The 19,045-nt window shown below is 42.3% G+C and overlaps 1 protein-coding gene across 1 annotated transcript in view; it reads right to left on the bottom strand.

Moving 5' to 3' along the window:
* The window catches only part of ME1 (malic enzyme 1), a 184,229-nt gene extending 167,106 nt beyond the window's left edge, over window positions 1–17,123 (bottom strand). Inside the window, exon 1 of the mRNA XM_086461433.1 lies at window positions 17,022–17,123. Within this exon, the coding sequence (XP_086317559.1) occupies window positions 17,022–17,123 (102 nt within the window). The remainder of the gene's footprint in view (window positions 1–17,021) is intronic.
* Window positions 17,124–19,045: the final 1,922 nt, after the last annotated feature.

Genomic DNA, 19,045 nt, shown 5'->3' with positions numbered 1-19,045 from the left:
TATCAAATTTGACAAGGACAAATGCAAAGTGCTGCAACCTGAAAAGGAAATGATACAGGCTGCAACGATGCAGGCTGGCAACAGACTGGCTGAGGAGCAGCAGGTCTGTCAAAAAGGACCCAGTAGACGGCAAAGTGAGCAGAAGCCACAAGTGTGCACAGGTAACAATGGCAGCCAACAGTGTCCTGGGCTATATTAGCAGCAGCATACTAACAGGAGCATAGACTGAGGGAAATGGTCATACCACTTTACTTGGCACTCATTAGACTGAATTTATGATAGAGTTCAACTTTGTGTCGCAAATACAAGACAGACATCAATAAACTAGAGTGAGTTCAGTAAAGGTCCACCAAGATGATCAGGGGCTGAAGCACATCTCCTATTAGGGAACTGGGCTTGTTCAGCCTAGAGAAGAGAAGGTTTTAGGGGGACCTAACAGCAGCCTTCCAGCTCCTGTGCTGAGACTACCTAGAAGAGAAAGCCAGGCTCTCCAGGGCAGTACATGCCAGAGAAGGACAAGAGACAACAGGCATAAGACAAAACGAGAGAGGCTCAGACTGCATATAAGGAAAAAAAAAAAAATTCCCCCCATGAGGACAAACATATATATAGGTTGCGCAGAAAAGCTGTACAGTCTCTGTCCTTAGAGGTTTTCAAGACCTGACAGGATACAGCCCTGAGCAACCTGTTCTCTCTCCGTATGATCCTGCTTTGATTAGGAGGTTGGACTAGAGACCTCCTGAGTTCCCTTCTGACAGGAACTACCCTATGGTTTTATAATTATATTCCACTCGTGTTCCCCAGGATTCCCTCAAGCTCCTTCTACTAAAAGCAGCAGTCAAACAGTGATCTTCACAGTTTCAGGAAAAAAGGATCATTTCAAGAAGCATCACAGTTTTTAGCACCAGACACTGGAAATAATTAACTTCATGTTGAGGAATGCCAGGTACTTTCATTTCAATGGGTTTGTGTTATTATTGTTGCTGATGTTACTCTTTCAGTCAGGCAGGGGAAAAAATTAAACAGACTCAGGTTGGTTTCATGCATCTGTGTAAGCCAGCTGAATCTGGGCCAAAGCATTGGAAAGCCCTAGTGAGATAGGCCAATTGCAGTGCAATAAACATACACCAAAAAAAATTGTTCCCCAAAACTAAACTAACATGCTCTGACAAAACTTACCAGACAGACAAAATGTCAGAGCACAGACTAAATTGGATAGGTTAAGTCATCGAAAAGGCTTATAAAAATACTCTCTTTGCAAGTTCCTTAGCATGGAAAACTACAGGAGGGGGAGTAATTTTGTTTAGAAGGTACTCTTTTTAAACCCGGGACATGCTGTTGTGATTATTTCAAATACTTCTGTCCCATATGCCACATCTGACAAAACCACTCAATCGTTAACTTCCTTTAACTACTCATTTGAAGGCAGAGTGAAATAGCAGCACACATGATCTAGAGAGGCTGAGGCTCTCTTCATGCTGTGACTCAAAAGAAGAGTTTCCAGACAGAACAGGTTCTGCTCCTGCAAACATGTATTTGATGTCATAAACAGAAATTCATTTGCCTATAAGAACATACACTGTCAACTGAAGAAAGGACAGGACAGGTAGGGAAAATTCCTGTTTAAGTCATACCACCTTCAACCCAAGCTGGATTTCTCACAGTGTTAGTACTTGGATTCCAACACCCACCGCACCAAAATGAGATTAATGAGGGATGATTATTATTATTATTAAATTTGCTGAGCATAACAGATTCACAGGATGCGGAGCAGATTCACCATACAGATCCAGCTTCAGTTTTCAACAGCTGTATGTCTAACTACTGCATTATTGCTCTGATCTCCACATAGCAGCTTCGCCCATGTAAAGTAATGAAGTGGAAGTAAGAGGCCAGTACAAAATAAATGCAGCTTTTATGCAAGTGCCATGTTTCCTCATAGTATCTGAAAGGTTATTGCTATGTATTTTAGTAAATAGATGTGTGTAAGTATTTTCAGGGCCAAAAAATGCTTATGATTGTATACTTTGAGAGTTGCACTGCTGGCAATTTGGAGCACAGCCAGACAAGCATTACTCTTCTGAAGCTACTTATATAATTACATATTTTCAGGATTAGGTTCACAGATATTAATTTGTCATGTAGGTTTTCTGGTCTCTGCTGAAATCTCGTAATAGAAAACAAGAATCTACTTCGAAATAACAAATTATTACAAAGTATGGGAGGATTAAGATATAATTCAATATTTTGACATGAAAATAGATTCATTTTTGCTAATTGTTAAACCTTCATCAAGTTATCTTTCAAAGAAAATCTTATTTTGATGGGTATTTAAACTAGAGAAGCACAATTTCTAAGAATGCCATAACAATTCATATGTAAAGAAAATGTATGCAGGTCCTTCTGTTCAGAGGACATACACGTGCATTGTTTTTAGCATACTTTAGAAAAGAAAAGAAAAATTTTAAAAAGATATGTTTGAGGGCAATAGTCACCTCCACAACACAAGGTATGGTAAGAGTTTTATTCAGCCTTTAGACATTTTCTGTGCAGCACATTTTCTCTAGGGAATCAACATCAGAATCCTAACTGCGGGAAAAGAGTTTATTTCAAATTTGTATCACCTCTGACTGTCAAATAGCTAGCAAAGTCTTCAGATAGCTAAATACACCCTTAGAAAGTCAGCCTTCATTCACATCATCACACAAATATAAGTCCTGGAGACACGAATTCTAGTTTCTTGAAGAAATGAAGTTTCTCTGAGTTAAAAACTACTGAGTAATAGTTAGCGGAAGGCTGAAATGCCTTTTTTTGCAGGAAGCACGGACCTGAGCTTCCTCAGGCATTCAGCTGATAAATACTGAACGCTTTCTCACCTCTTCTCCCCACTCAGCTGGAATGGATGCAACTCTTACCAGTGCTGCCCAGGACCAGGAGGCTTAGAGGAGGCAGCCAAGGGTCAGCTACCACTTCATCTAATTGGAACTAATCTGCATGTGGCACAGCATGGCCTGAAGCCAGGAGGAGGTTTAGCTACACAGATGGATGATTTCTTCCTGTCTATTCAGATCTTCCTCCCCCCCCCCCCCAGCATTCAGTACCGGCCATGGTTTGCAGTCCTGTCTAATGGATTTTCATGGATCTGGGAAACTGTACATGCAGGAGACTGCACATCCCCTAATACTCTCTCTACTTGTAATTGCAATACGGCAGAAGGTAAGACATGGAAAAAATACGTCAGGACTATACAGATTAGACATGGGTCTACTTAGATGTGGCTTTAAAAGAAATAGCAGCCTGCTAACTGATTACTGCAAAAAATAGAAGATGATTCTCCCCACCAAGTAAAGAAAATTGTAAATAGAAACTAGATTATAGCAGTACAAAGACAACATAGCAAAACATTATCTAAAGAGACTAATTACACGAGACCAAGTACTTTATACTAGTTTTCATCCTCAAAATTTCTCAAATGCTGCTTGCCTTTTCAGATGAGAAAACTAAATGACTAAGATTTAATAATCACAAGTGCATGACCCAGTTTCCACTCCAGTACCCAATCTACTACAATATTTTGTCTCTCTTGCTGAAGTAGAGCTCACTAATTACAGGGGGGAAAAATGTGTGTACTCACACCCATTTCATAGTTCTGAAGTAAGACAAAAAAAGCTTCAGTCATATGTTTAAAGATTTGTGAAGTGTACCTCAAAACAAACCAGAAAGGGTGTGTGCTAGTCACACAGCCTGTTTAAATTGCCAGTAGAACATTATGACAACTGTACTTTCCTATATTCATCTATTCTTCTTACCTGTGTTTTACCCACTACGTCCTCATTTCAGAATAAAGTTAGAGGACTCAGTAACTACAGAACCAGAAGAAAGTTATTTCTTGCCATAAACTACACGAAATTAAGACGTTTAGGAAATAACGTTAGTCTGAAGGGTGTGTTTCTTTATCCTATGGCTTATTCTTTTTTCCTAAGAATTACACCTCAGAAGGAACCACTCGCTTTTTATTTTCTACTTTGAGTTTATCCATGTACTCCAAGAAGCACGAGGGCTCAGTACCTCAAACAGCCTGGCAGGAGGGCAGAGGCTCCAGTTTCAGGCAGACTCCTGACCTGGAACACTTTTGCTCTTCTGGCAAACACAAGGCCAGTGGCTACGAAACAGAGCTGGACTGGTTATGTTTCCCCAAATAAGATACAAAGTGAGAAGTTCTGCTCTTCCTGACCTTAGATAAAGTGTTACTTTCAAGCTGTTGCTGAGGCTGTGTGGTGAAAGCCACCTTTGATACAGAAAAAAAGCAGTACAGTGAGTAAGACACGCTCAGCTACTTTTATGTATTTATTCTCACCTACAATCGATGTATTTAGTTCAATTACTCCAGTGTTGTAAATGTAAGAACTTGTATGCTTAAGCAAAGTAAAAAGAAAAAAATCAGAATTACCAAGCTATTTTAAGGGCCATTCCTTATTTCTTTACTTGACCCTTGACTGACCTAATAATAGACAGCCATGCCAAATCCCCTATCACATGAGCAAGAGGGAGGCTTTATCCAGCCTTCATTTAGAGAAAGTAATGCAATTGGTAAGCCTCATCCTTAGAGAATTTGGCACAAAATCTTAATAAAAAGCAACAACACAAAACAGATAAACCACACTGCTTTTATGTTCTCCTCAGACTATAAAAATTGTATGCCTTAAAGACATAAATTTGTATGCCTTAGAAGACAAACAGCGGATGTCTTCATGTCTAGAACTCTGTTAAAAATTATATTACCTCAAGCTTGTTGTTACACATAAGCTATGCATAGAAATAATACACCAAAGTTCATTGACTTCATGAATAGATGTTTGTTACACACAAACTCTAGTAAATTTTTTCAAAAAACTTCAGTGAATACCCTGTGCAGAGAAATGCTTTGAAGCATAGCGGGGAACCAGCTCTCCTTCACCAGGCCTGAAAGCTTTAGATGAAGTCTGTAAAATGACATCTACATTCAGCAGCAGCCTGAAAACACAAGGGCCCCCGTGCAAAGGCGGTGGAAAGGGGGCATCGCTGAGTCTCAAAGCGCTCCCGGGATAGAGGTGACTTGAAACATCCCAAGATGGAATTCTGTTGGAATCAGAAGTACAACTGTCCCTCTTGGGCTCCAGTCAAGAACAAGGTAAGTATTTCAGAAAAACCACGAGAATGAAGATGTCAAGCAGTCACCTAAAATGTATGGTCTGAGGAAGACTCAAAAGCCTGGGCAGAAGGAGGAACAAACTGCTGCAAGATCTCACTCCTGCAGAAGGTCCAAAAGCCTGAATCCCAAATCCCTGGCAGAAGGCTCTCCATTCCTCCCCCAGCACTTGCTCCTAGGACATGACTTTTAACAATGACTTATGCCTGGGCAAAAGCAAAGCTATGCAAACCTAAGGACCTTAAGTAAAAGCAGTTACTTGTGCTACAGCACAAAATCAAGAGTTTGAAATGTATTTTCAGAATAACTTCCATTTGCCTATAAATAGCAGCAGATAAATTTACCTTTCAATAGTCAGTATTTTGAAATCCAACAAGGATTTTATTCCATGTATTTATCACACACTAAAAGTGCTGAACATGTCAGCATTAGGGTTCAATATTCTGTACTTTAAAGAATCTTAAAATGTTTTTTCAGCTATTAACCACACTTCTACTTTACATAAAGAAACTCAGTTGTAATTTTAACACCTTTAACAATGGCAAAAAGAACCCACAAAATCTTGAAAAGTACTTCTTAGAGTTTTAGAACCATACACTTAAATCAGCCAACAGCTGATGAAGTCCTGTGTTTTAACACCTCACATTTTTAACCTAAGTTTATTAACTAGATAGTAGTCTGCTCAGATCTTAAGCAAAGACGGAGTGGAGAAGTGTGTGTGTAAGAAGCAAAGATGCAGGAGGATCATCAATACCTTCAAAAAGGCAACTACCTACCAACCAACATAAACAGGCTTCCTCTGCTTCAGGTCCGCTGCTCCTGTCCAACCCCTCCAAAAAAACATCATACAGGACTTGAAGAGGTTCAAGCCAAATCAAACCAACATTAAGCACTTCACAGACTCAAGTGTTCACTTTACTTTAGCAATACAGTGTTCTCTACTCTGACTTCTGTCTGTAACCATTGAGCCCCTTTGTACTATTTAGGTAAAGAGGCTTTACTGCCTCTTTCGTAAATACACCCCCACACGTAAATCTGCTTTGTAAAGTCAGGTATCTGGAGGAAGTAAATCCAATAAGTCAGCTAGACACTAGTACTGAAAATGTTATACCATTCTTCATAATCACCACTATCCAGTCATCTCCAGGACAGATTTAAGGCAAAGATGGGGTTTTTTTAAGCCATTAGTAAAAGCCAATATTATTTTTGCCTTTGTGGAAAAAGGAATGATGTATTTCATAACAATTCTTGTCTTCTCTTGCAAAGCAGTGATTCTGTACTATGCAATCTCCATGCCAAAAGCAAACTTAAGTGTACCACTCATGGGGGACAAAAGGAAGAAAGCTAAACTATGGTATCCCATTTGAACTAGATGCCAAAATCATTTCATATCCCATAGCACCTAGTCTGTTCCAAAGATACATGCAATTCATTAATAAGACAGATAAATCTGAAATACTAACTCAAGACTGAAGACTGAGTTTATTTAAGCAAAGTTACATTGAACCAAAGGTGTTTGTAATTTTTCATACCACTTGGGGGGACATTTATTTTATGAATACACAAAAAGAAGAGGCAGAACAGTGACTTTAGTTTTAATATTAGATTTAGTTATTAGAGAAAAAAAACACAGTTTTTCTAAGCCAGAAACAGGTAACAGTTTCTACTTGAACAATAAATTAAGTCAAAACCTAAGCATAAACATGCAATGATAAAATGCATGGCTGCTCTATGCCTCATTTATATTTTAAGAGCAAACCAGTAATGAATTTGCTTTCTGAACTCTTACAGCAGATGACTACATCCTGGTGTATTTCTACATGTTTGGCTGAAAGCCACAAGTATTCAAAGCATAAGATAATTATGATACTTTTTTTTGAGTTCTACGTTATGTATTCTTCATGTATATAAAAAGTGTTTACTCCACACTTCCTCAGCTTCCTCTACATTGTAAACAGCCTCAAGTCCTGCACAGAGTATTGTGTTTCACACAGGAATAGACACTAACAGTATGCAAGTAAACTACAGACGCTGATTTCAACAGAAAGTACACAGGGCCTGCAAGAACTGCCTCCAGGGTGCCCTGTGACCTCCTCCTTCTAAGTCAGGGTTTTTGCTTCCTGAATTATGCAACAAATCACATTAGCAAAGTTTAAGCTTTGATAAGACACAAACTTGTTTTCTTATGCATGGAGTTCAGGGTTTTTTTAAATTAAAAAAAAAACCCTATAGCAAGGAATATGCATAAAAAAATTTTCATACAAAATTGATTTAGATATTTAAACACATTTAGCTTTCTTCACACCATTCTCTTCTCTGAAATCACCCAAAGGTTGGGACTATTTCAAGTCATCTCAATTAATAAAAAAATTGAGATACTATAATATTCATCATTTTAGATAAAATTAGACTAGTTTCAGAAAGGCCAGGCTAGCCAAAGACATTTATCTTGCACATTGAACAAATATTTCAACTTCTCCTTCTAAACAGGCTACTAGGAGACAAATTTTAGAAGTATGTGGAGGTTAAAGGCACTCAGAGCTTACACTACTAAAACCAGTATCACAATCAGGTCCTTAGTTCTTTCTCTAATATCACCCTAGACAAATTTATCATTCTTATAAAAACAATGAGCTTATTTGTGATTATGGTCCAACCTCGATTCCCCATGGCTGTGTATCATAGCAGTCCTGGATCCTAGAGGTGTCTGTAATGTGCATCATACTGACAATCCTTTGAGGCAGTCTTAAAATTCCTGCTATCTTTCTACACGTTATTTAATTCTCAATTAAAGGTATAATACTACTTATAAAATTGCTATTGAGGGGGAGAAGGTAGAGAAAAGAGTGACTGACATAAAAGTTCAACCTATGCAGGACACACGGTGTGACTATTAACAAAAACACTTCAACTATATTTCGACATTTTCTTGAAGTAACTACTACATGGTTTCTCCTACCTTGCTTGACTTCATCCATGACTTCAATTTTTTTTGAAGATGAACAGACATACAGAGAGCTTGCACAGCTGCAATTTTGGAACCACAAGTCAATTTCTAGCTATTCAGAATAGGACCCCACAATAAATATCGCTTCTTAATACATCGATTGGGTAAAGTAGATTTCTCATGTCTGCAAGCCCTGCTAGGAAGCAGTGCTGCTGACTATGCATGATACCCTTCTCCATGAATGATAAGGCAGAACAGTCTAGTGTCAAGCCACATTCATACTCTGCCTCTGACTAGAAACTATCAGCATCTTTAAATGAAGGTTCGAATTCCAGGTAAAACACTGAAGCACCAAAGCCTTTCCCAGGTCTCTGACAAGTTCCTGTGTAGTCTTGCTACTTCTTCCTGTCCATTAGGAAGTTTATTCCCAGTTTTGCAGTCACACGGCTACTGTTTCAAGTTTGCCTGCAGCTTTACTATACAAAACTATAACAAATGGCTACCATGTATTCTGAATTGGTAATCCTACAACATTTTACTGCCTTTTTCCTACACCAGATTTAGCTCCTTGATGTTGTGTTACACCAGCCAATGGAGACAATTACTGAAAAACTGTTCCCAGTCACAGGCCTGGCCTGCACTGCACAAAATAAAGAGAAAGCCGCTCCGTGAAAGAGGACATTCAAACAACTAACTAATGGCCTACTACTGTCAAACTTTCAATCATGGCAAAGGAAGGAGTTAGAAAAATTCAGAGAAGATGAAGAGGCGTAGCAGCATCAGCCAGAGCCCCGGCAACACAGCAGCTCACCGGCCAGTGCACGCACACAGCACCAGGTGTTACAACATCTGGTTTGTGCTAGTAGAGACGTAGCCTCTGCGCCCACTTCTACGGAAGCTAACTCTGTGGATAGTCACAGGGTGTGTTCCCATAACTGGCACCTTTCCTAGTTAGACGATAGCTTTGGAGCTCACAAAAGCTCCTGCTGAAGACAGACAATCCCTTATGCTCAGAAGCTGTAAGACTGAGCCTTCCTCCAACAATGGCCTTGGTAACTTCACTGGAAAAGTCTTTTTAAAGTAAGTTCACAAATCACCATCTTTCTAACAGAAGATCACGTGTGTATAACAGCATGATCAAATACAGCACTATTCATCAAATCCAAGGGATCCTTAATTTATACCCATTTATGATCTAATCTAGTAAACCAATGCTTTAAACATCTCAGTGCTACCGTGATACCACAGCAACCATGTAAGAAAAATACACACAATTCTTCAAATTCAGTTCCATGCACTAAAGCCTCGCTGACAGGCATGCATGTGCATCTCTGGGTCAGAAGTCCACAGGTACTTGTCTCAGAGGGACAGGATTAACAGAGCCGAATGAAGACAATGAATGCATAAAGATGAATGGACATCCACTACTCCCCAGCCGGCACTTAACAGGTAGCAGGTCCTTCCTGACACTGCACCTATACACAGTGAATGGAAATAGTCTGCTCTTTTTTTTTTTTTTTTTTTTAAAGTATCCCACCCTGTCCAACAGTATCATTAAGGGGAAAAAACCAAACCAAACCAAAAACCAACCAAATAAAGAAACCTAGGAGTTTCAGCATATGTTAAATGTCCCACTCTTATTAATGTTCACAGAAGACAATTCTTTCTTTGTTTCAGGCACATGGGAGTGAACAGACTACCCCGTGCATCTCATTCCACAGGCATACGAACCCAACAATGTTCTTATTTCTGTTCTTTCCCCCTTTTCCATGCTACTCTTCCAGCCACGACGGGCCACAGAACTCTTGGGCAACCACCGTACATTTGCTTCAGCCAGGGAAGGACACTTTACAAGAGCTCTTCAGATTTGCAGGGAGCACAAACCACTTGCTACTGTGGCTGAAATCTCAGAACCACGTCCTCCAGCAAATGACAGTTTCGACACTTCTTCAAAACAGCTGCTCCACTGTAACATTCTCTGATATAAACTGGAAAAACCTAACTGAAGGACCTAATTGAAGGGTATTGATACTCTGTTTCAGACCTCCATCAGTAACATATTTAGCACAATGGCAGTGGGCCACTTGGCCATCAGAGCCTGGAGCAATGAGACCTTCGGCATGAAACCCCGCATCAAGGCCTGCGGGTCTGCGCTACAGCAGCCACCAGCGAGTCACGCACCGAGCACATAGCTCACCTGAGCGGGCAAGGAAGGAAGGGAAAGGCATGACAAGGCAAAGATGGCACATTTTAACCTGGGGTCACGGGTTAGTAAGAAACAGAGCTGTCACACACATTTCACTTCCTCCTCCTCTCAGAGGGGGAAGCTGGGCTGGGGGAGCGAAGCTTGTGCCTGCTACAGCCACGTTTTCTTTCTTTTCCAGAGACAGCTCGACACAAGAGACTGATTCAGCAGAACTGGACATATAAAGTGAAGAACGCAGAATAAGAATTTCTGTACCCTGAGATATGCTTTCTGCAGAAAGCACAAATGTTCTCTGCAGTTTATTTTACCTAGACAGAAGTACAATTTCTCATCAAGCTCTTATCCTACTTATTGTCAGCATCCACCAATAAGATTAAAAAAACAACACCTAAGTTCTGTGGCCGGCATACAAAACCTGGTGTAGAAAAGCACATTTAACCCGTTCTAAATACACAAATCCTGTTTGCAAGGTGCTCTGTGCCAGGATTAATGTTTCTATTCAAGTAGCGTTTATAACCAGTGGGCGTAGGATTCCTCAGTCTAAAGAAAAAAGGTCAACTTTGTGTTCAATTACTGAAGTTCACAAGAAAATTACACAACTGAAAAGTGTTTTTAATGCTTGAACAGCATTATAATTCTAGGTTTCAGCTTCTTGTGACAACTCATACCACTACTCAGTTGCTATTACTGCTGTACTTACTACATAACTTCTTCTCCCTCATTTTATTTGCTTTTAATTCAGGTCACAGAACTTTGTTCCCAGCTCGCTGTCTCAGCACTCTTTTTCATAACTGCAAGCAAAGAACTGGAGGCCAATAGGAAGAAAAGAATATAACACCAACCACAGCATCTCACCTACTAGGTCAGGAAAAAAGTAGTAGCAGGCAATGAACGCTGCAAGCTGCATACATAAAATGGAAGGTGATGGTAAAATAATCTGATTGAAATATTTTGTGCTTTTCTCAAGACTTTTTCCTTATTAATAGTATGCAGGACAAACTTGCCTTAAACTAAGAAAGGTGGAAAAAAGCACAGAATTAATTTGTAAAGCCCCTTCACACATACTGTAAATAAAAGCACTCATACAAAAACTATCCTGCATCACAACTCCTCCCTCACACCTCAAGGTCATTCCAAGAAGGGAGAACATGCTGGCAATGTAAAAACCTCCTCACCCAGCCCTATGGTACCCACTGGTACCATCGCTGAGCTCATGCCCTTGCCCAAAACCCAAGCGTACAAGGTAGCTGCAGTTCTGCCAGTTTGCAACTCATGGTCATGATGGTTAAAGAGAGAACAGCTCTGGTATGAACCAACCTGACACTTGAAGAACCTGCTAATTTACACAGCAACTCCAGTGTCAGAGACCCTAGTAACAGATTAAAACCGCAACGCTCGCCAAGCACACCGGCAAAATCGATACAAGTTCACTCTAAAAGGTTTCAGACAAAGACCAGATTGCTTTGCTTTTTGTGCTAGCATAACCACTATACTATTTACTCTTCTCAAAGGCCAGAAAAATTGCATGTGCTTATCCCTATCAAAATCAGAACTGCTCTGCTAGGTGATCTGATAGGGATAAGAACTGGGAAATACTACTGTTAAAAACTACAAAGTTGTAAAGAGCAACAAGTTTATAGGAAAAAAGGAGGTAGAAGACTGTGACAGTGATCAGCAGCTATACCCCAAAAAATTTCTTCTAATGATACCTTTGCTTTCCCATGGAGATGACCATCTCCCAATCTAAAAGATGCTATCATACCTACTACTACATAATATAAAATCACCTCTTGCAATATGAAGTAATCTCCAGAAAATCTGTTTTACAAATTAATAGATATTTCTAATAAGCCATTTCAAGGAATGTTTTCCTCCTCCATCCCCAGTTTCATCAGTTTTCTTCCCAGAATATCTATCTACAGCTAAGGCAAAAGCAACTCAGTGAGCACTGGCCACTCCACAGGATTCTGCCAAAGTACACACAAGTTTAAGATGTGAAAATATGAACATTACCGATGGAAGGAAAAAAGACTTCTATGCTTGGTATTTGATAAAAGAATAGATTTATTTAGAGGAGGTTCTTAAATGTTTCTTCTCTTTCACCCATCAGATACAGAAAATCTCACTGGAATGCTTCTGGTTTTTTAATGAGGTCTGGATTTTCTGAGGCCTATTACAGGGTCGCCAACAACTGTCAGAGTTGTAAGACCTTTTTTATATGTCACCCACAGCAAACACAGGATTATACTTTCTCAAAATCAAATTTGAATTTAGTGAAGCAAATAGCTGTATACAGAACAAAATATATCTGTATTTCACAAGGATTCTCCTCCCACTGTCTGAAACATGGGGGCAAAATGGGAAGTCCACGCTTCTCTCTAGCTCAGATAACAATTTCACTTGAATTAAAAAAGTTTACTTTTTTTTTAGTAAATTAGTACACATGGCATGTGTAACCTGATAAGAAAGACAAGCATTCATATCTTAATAACCCCCTAATAAACTGCTCATTCCCTCAGCCTGGAACTGATTATTCTGCAAGCATATTACTAGAGGCGTCCTTTGCTCTTCTGCTCCTCCTTAGGGATCCCAGTTTGGCCACTGTCAGAAATAAGACATTAGGATAAATGTTCCAGTAAGGTTCTTGTATAGTAAATCCCATAGCATGTTAACGGACTGACAGCCAACTTCAGCCAACAACTAACTGAACTGAGAACGTACTAAGATCCAGGGGCATCACATACAGGAGGTGGTAAGGATAAAACACCAACACCGTTGCAGGTGGGACTGAGATTGGGAGCTCTTGGATATTCAGCAGCCCCATCAGTCAGTCTGTTCTGAAATTTCCAGTGCTTTAGTGGAACTTGAATAAAGGGAAAGAAAAAGGAGGGACGAACAGTTTACAAGCGCGCTACACTCAGCAATGATGACAGCAGTCAGTCAGGGGAGAGGATTTAAAATTAAGCAGCTGGGGGTGGAGAAAGCCCTCCAGCACTTAGGTTGAATAGAATCACTTATTTTGCTCACTGAATCACTCTGCAAGAATATGAAAGCAGCCTGGAAGCAAAGCACTCCTCCAACAGCAAAGTTTCTCAATCAGGAAAGTGTTTAGACTTGGCAACCAATATAGGCTATTGGAAAAGCTTGGTATTGAAATACGTGTTTGCATATCTTCACATCGAGATTCTGAAAACAAGCAGCTTATAGGAAACTATGATTTGCTTAAACATTATTAAAAGGTCACAAAAATTAAAGATGAGATGAAAGTTTAGTGTTAAATGATTTGTGTGATTTAAAATTGCACACTCGTATATTGAATAAAGCATAAATTAGATTTATAGTAGTAGAGCAAATTACTTTCACACTTCTGTAACTCATCAGCTTAAAGAGCATACAACTTCCAGCCAAAGGTTTCTAATGCGATCTGTTTCAGTGAAAAGAAGTGAAAGTGTTTGCTTTCCTTGTAATTGCGATTTACAATGTGTTTAGTTGCCTGAGGGGAAAAAAAAGACAATTACCAAAAAGGTTCTAAATACACTTTTAAACACTATGGACCTAAAATCTCAGACAATAAACTGAATCATGATTATTGTCTATAGACTTGGACACGTGTCCTCAAGTAATTAAACTTAGTGTGTTATGGTCTGCTGTTCCTCCTGATTTTTGACACATCACTGCTGCTGAGATGGGGCAAATCACTCAGTGACCTTCTAAAAGCAGCAATGGTTTCATATGTAGGCAAAATGCCCCAGCATGGAAAAAAAATCACAAACCCACCAAACATTTTTATTATGCTTTTCCTCAGTGAAGTTTGTACATGTTTGTGAATTACTTACAAAGTGAAACATAAAAGATTTAAGAATGTATTTGCCTAGGGCTTCAACATACTTCAATGCTTAGCATGTTCTAGAAATTTTGCCATCCAGGTAGAAGTAGAGGGCAAGTGGAAAAGAGGAGATTTAGGTGTTTACCCTGGCATTCCCACAGCCCTTTCTCTTGTCAGCCATCAAGGTTAAGTGTAAAAAGTGATGTATGTACTGAGTGTGCAGAAATCTAGCTTTATTGTGTTCGATGAGTGGGGCACTAAATGGAGACAGGCGTTAAAAAAAAAAACAAACTAGTTCCCTATTTCTTCTTACATCTGTTTTTCAAGATGTCCAAATATAAATGGTTCCCTATGAAATTTTCCTTTAAACTTGTCTGAGAAAAGGAAGGCATTATTTGAGGATACAAGCCCCAAGCTTCCACATACTGCAGCACACTTCACCTTTACCTGCTTGACAGGCCAGCTGCCTTGGCTTAAGAGACCCTGAAAACATAATTTGTTTTATTTTCCTACGAGTTGCTGATTGATACCACTACTCAGTACTTACAGTCTACTTTTGCCAAGTATATGCAAATAGGACTACTAAAACTGGCACCATATCCAGAAGAAAGTGCTGATACCGAGGAATTGCAGCTCTTAGACAGGGCCCAGGAGACAGCAGAAAGTTCTGGCACTTTTGCAGAACTGTAAAAAATCCCTGCACTTTAGAATCATTAAAGGAGATACTTTATCTACTTCACATTGAATTCTCTGCAATCTGATGGTTGTTTAACAGCCTTGGCGATAGAAAGTGAACTGGGAGTACCAGCTCCCATGCATGTAGGCAGGCCACAAGCTATCAAACTGGCAACTGTATTGGCAGTCCTCAACTATTTGATTTTATTGCCCATATATATATATATATTTGGCAAAAATATATACACGTATATTAGGGGGTGTGCATGTTTATATGTGTGTGTATACACATAGTAGGGTGCAATACATCCACACCCACCAAAAGTCACCTGTCTTAGTCAGAAAACTGGCTTACCCATCCTTCATCAGACCAGGACCAGACTCTCCTCACAGGCATAAAGGCCAGATTTTTCAGCTGACGTTTTCTAACACCAATCTCTGTGTTAGGTGGGTAGATATGGCTGGCAATGAACAACTACTTTTTCCTGCTTCTCTGCTGTACAGTACACATGTGCTATATCACAGCTGAGGGGGAAGGGAAGAATACAGCCTAAGCCAGGAAAACAAGCAAGACCCTTCCTCTTTAGCACCTCATCTCCAGGTATGCTGTTCAGAGGCAAGACGTATGATGTTTGAGGGGAAAAAGGCAGCAATGAGCCTGCTTTGCCTCTGACTGCCCTTTATTCAACACATTCTAGAATAAGCCCCATTTTACTTCTTAAAACAAGGCGGGTTTTTTGTTGGTTGTCTTTCCTGGTTATTCTGAATCAGACTTTTTTCCATGAATACTGCAGCTGCTTAAAAGCAATCCCAAGCAAAACAGGCTCTCCTTGGTTTCTTCTTGGGAGTTTTATATTTTGGTTAATTTTCCTTTCACCTGACCTCAGGAGACCTTCTCAGGCCTACACACACAGAGACATAAGACAGCCTCTGAGGAAACTTTGTGGTCTAGCACCAAGACACTAACAAAAGCACTATTCATCTAACTAATACATGGAGCTTTTACTGATGAGTCAACCTATACAGTAAAACTAGAGACATAGTTTAGGTCAATTTATACAACTCAGCAATATGTAAAGTGACTGTATATACATTCGAATGCAGAGGTACAAGTCAGAGTACCGTTAAAAGTAGTGTGCAAGAACAAAGTTTGGGCTAAGGACTTGACCAAGGCTTCACGTGCTAGGTGTGGTTTATCATCTACCTTTGACCTTACCCGTTTTTCATTTTGGCAGCAAATCCAGGGCCCGTCACGCCAATGAAGTATTTTACTATCTGAACTTTGCGTCTTTATCAGAGCTGTGCAAACACTCATTCACCTTTATTTTTTTCCAGATTAGTTTTACATGTTTACAAAGTTTTATCAAGCTGAATTACCATTCTTAAGTAGGTATGGAGATGTGACAAAAAGGGTTTGCTGTGCTACAGCATCTCTTAAAAGCTGACTGAATTTGCTGATGCAGAGCGGGGCGGGGGCGGGGGGGGACGACGGACGGACTGGAGTGGAGTTTTACAGCTGCGAGTGGAATAATGGTGATAAAATGCCTTTTCCACCTGTCAGGGGATAAAACGCAGGACAGCAGTAACAGCCGGGCTTGTCTGCAGGAAACAAGGTGGGGCACCCGTGGGAAAGAGAGCTGGAAAAGAAGGAGGGTACCGGGAAAACACAGCCACGGCAGCGGGAACTCGCATCAGAGCGGCAGAACTTTCAGCAGCATCCTCCCCGGGCCGCCGCTGCTTCTCTCTGGCAGATCCAGTGGGAACGCCGCCGTTGCCCGCGGCGGGCTCCGCGCCCCGGGTCTGAGGCCGGTAGGGAGCGAGTTGGGGGCCCGGCACGGCGCACGCCGCCTCCCGCGGACCCCCCGCCGCCCCGGAGGAAGAGGAAGCGCCGCCCGGCCCGCAGGAAGTACCGCTGCCCCGCGCCCGCCGTCCCGCCGGCGGCCCCGGCCCGGCGGCCGCTGCGGGGGGGCGGGCCGGGCGCTTCCCAGGCGCTCCGCCGCGACAGGTGGCGGCTGCCGGAGGCCGCCCGGCGCCCCCGCCGCCTCGGGCCCGGCTCCGGCTCTGCAAGCTCCGTCCCCGACAGGCGGGCGGGAGGCCGGCGGGGGCGAGGATGGGGCTCCCGCCCTCGGCGCCCAGCGAGCCGGGCCGCCGCCGGCGCACCTGCCCCGCCCGCCCCTACCTTGTTGAGGTGGGGGTCGCGGAGCACCTCGTAGCCCCTCTTCATGGTGACCTGCAGGGGCCGGCCGGCGCCCCGGCTCTCGGCTGCCTTCCCTGCTTGCATGGCGCGGCGAGGCGAGGCTCACTGCCGTCAGGTCGCTGCGGGAGCGGAGGCAAAGCGGCGGCTCCTCCTGCTGAGGTGACCGCCCGGCGGGGTGGGATGATCCTGCCGAGAGGGAGGGGGCAGAGCCGCGGCAAGGCGCCGCCGCTGCCGGGAGCGGGGTCACCGGGGCGCCGCTGAGTCACCGGCGGCTCCGCGCACCCACGGCGGGCGCCCAGGTGCGAAACGGGGGAAGCGAGCGGGGCTGCGGGCCTGCAGCCCTCCCTCCCCGCGCCCGGGAGTCCTCGGCGGTGAGGCTTGGCTTGGCTCGGCCCGGCCCGGCCCGGCCGCTGCAGCCTTGCCCCGGGCCCGGCGTTTGCAAAGGGTTTAGACCACCCTGCCTTTCGCCCGTTCAGAGAGGCCCCTGCATCGCTCGGTGCCCGTCAGAAACAGGCTGGTCCCTGATCACCTGCTGAGGGGAAATCGCACCAGCGGAGCTTCCTCGTCACTCTGGGTTTTAGGCGGGACCTGACGTGACCCAGTGCAGGGAACACGACGGCTCGACGCTGACGAGCACCACGTTGTGGTGCAGCTCACGGACCTGCGAGCCCCCGCATAGGGACTCGGGTGGGACCCTGCACCCCAGCCGAATCCCCTGGGCTCGGCCACACGCAGGAGCTGGGCCTGTGCACCTCAGTTACAGCCAAGTTCCACTTTCCTCCTTCTGCATGGCTGTGAAACCCAGCCTTTCCCGAAGGGATGGGCTTCATAGCTTCGTACAGTCAGGAGCACGGGTTTGATGTAACCAGCCCTGGGCTGGGAGGGGGGGGTGGGGCAGTGTACCGGCTTTAGTGGTCTGTACCGCTATCCTAACGATTGTTTGCGATATGTTCTTAAATTGGTTGCGTACTGTATGGCTGTGCCTTTATTCCTCTAAATTGAGGTGTGTAAGCAGAAATAATTTCCATACAGATACCGTAGTCCTGCTAGAGAAATTGCACAGCTTGAAACATGTGGCTAGAAAAATATTTACGGATAGAAGGTTTTGCTATCTGTTGTCAAGCAGCAACAAACAGATCAAAATTTTGCAGCTTTTTAAAGCTTATTTCTTCCCATTTAATCTGTAGGCCTTGTGTCCATTCTACTACCTTGTATTTTATAAAAAAAGGCTCCCACAGAATCTGGCCTTTCCTGAATTTCCTATTAAGTAGCTCCAAAAACTTTGTTTGGGGTTAATTAACAAAGGAAAGTTGGAAGGGTTCCAAGTCTGTATTTCTGGAAACTTGGTTAACAAGTCAGCAGAAAATTCAGTAAATAAACTTCTCCTTCACTCCGCCATCTTAGAAAGTATTATGGAAAGCAGTACTAATGAAAAGTTTTGGACAAACTTTAAACCTGGAGTCCTTGTGAGTAATTATCCGAGTAATTATCCAGCCTGCCTTGGAGTTGTCTGGATAGCTGAATATCTGCCTACCCAAGTCCTGAATATTACCTTCAGCAGGTATCAGGGATATGAGGGTAGCACTTCATGTCTTAGTCATGATAAAAATAGAAAGCAATGTAGAGTGATGATAGAAATAAAAACAAGAGCAACATAGAAACATCCTTTTTCCTTTCTTTGTGGCTGCACTGAAATCACTCTGATAGAATGCTCACCTGAATGCGATGGTTTTGTCCAAGAGGGAGCAATGTGTACTGATGTAATTTTTATCTTCATGTTGCAACACTGTCTATAAAAAAACCCTCTTTGATTTATGCCAAAAGTCACTGCAACCACTGTGAGTACCTGTTCTAAGATCTGACCCCTGATAAGGACTTCTGATTCGCCTTGCCCCAGTTATAAAACACATTTAATGAAACAGCTAATTCCGGTGAAGTTCATGTGGCTATTTTTTTTTTAATGAAATCATACTTCAGAAAGCATGTACTACTGTGGTGTAAGTACG

The sequence above is a fragment of the Leptosomus discolor genome, chromosome 2 (assembly GCF_034619465.1).
Source record: "Leptosomus discolor isolate bLepDis1 chromosome 2, bLepDis1.hap2, whole genome shotgun sequence".
Taxonomy (NCBI): Eukaryota; Metazoa; Chordata; class Aves; order Leptosomiformes; family Leptosomidae; genus Leptosomus; species Leptosomus discolor.
Note: the sequence above shows the minus strand (reverse complement) of the source record. Positions and strands in the feature narration are given on the sequence as shown.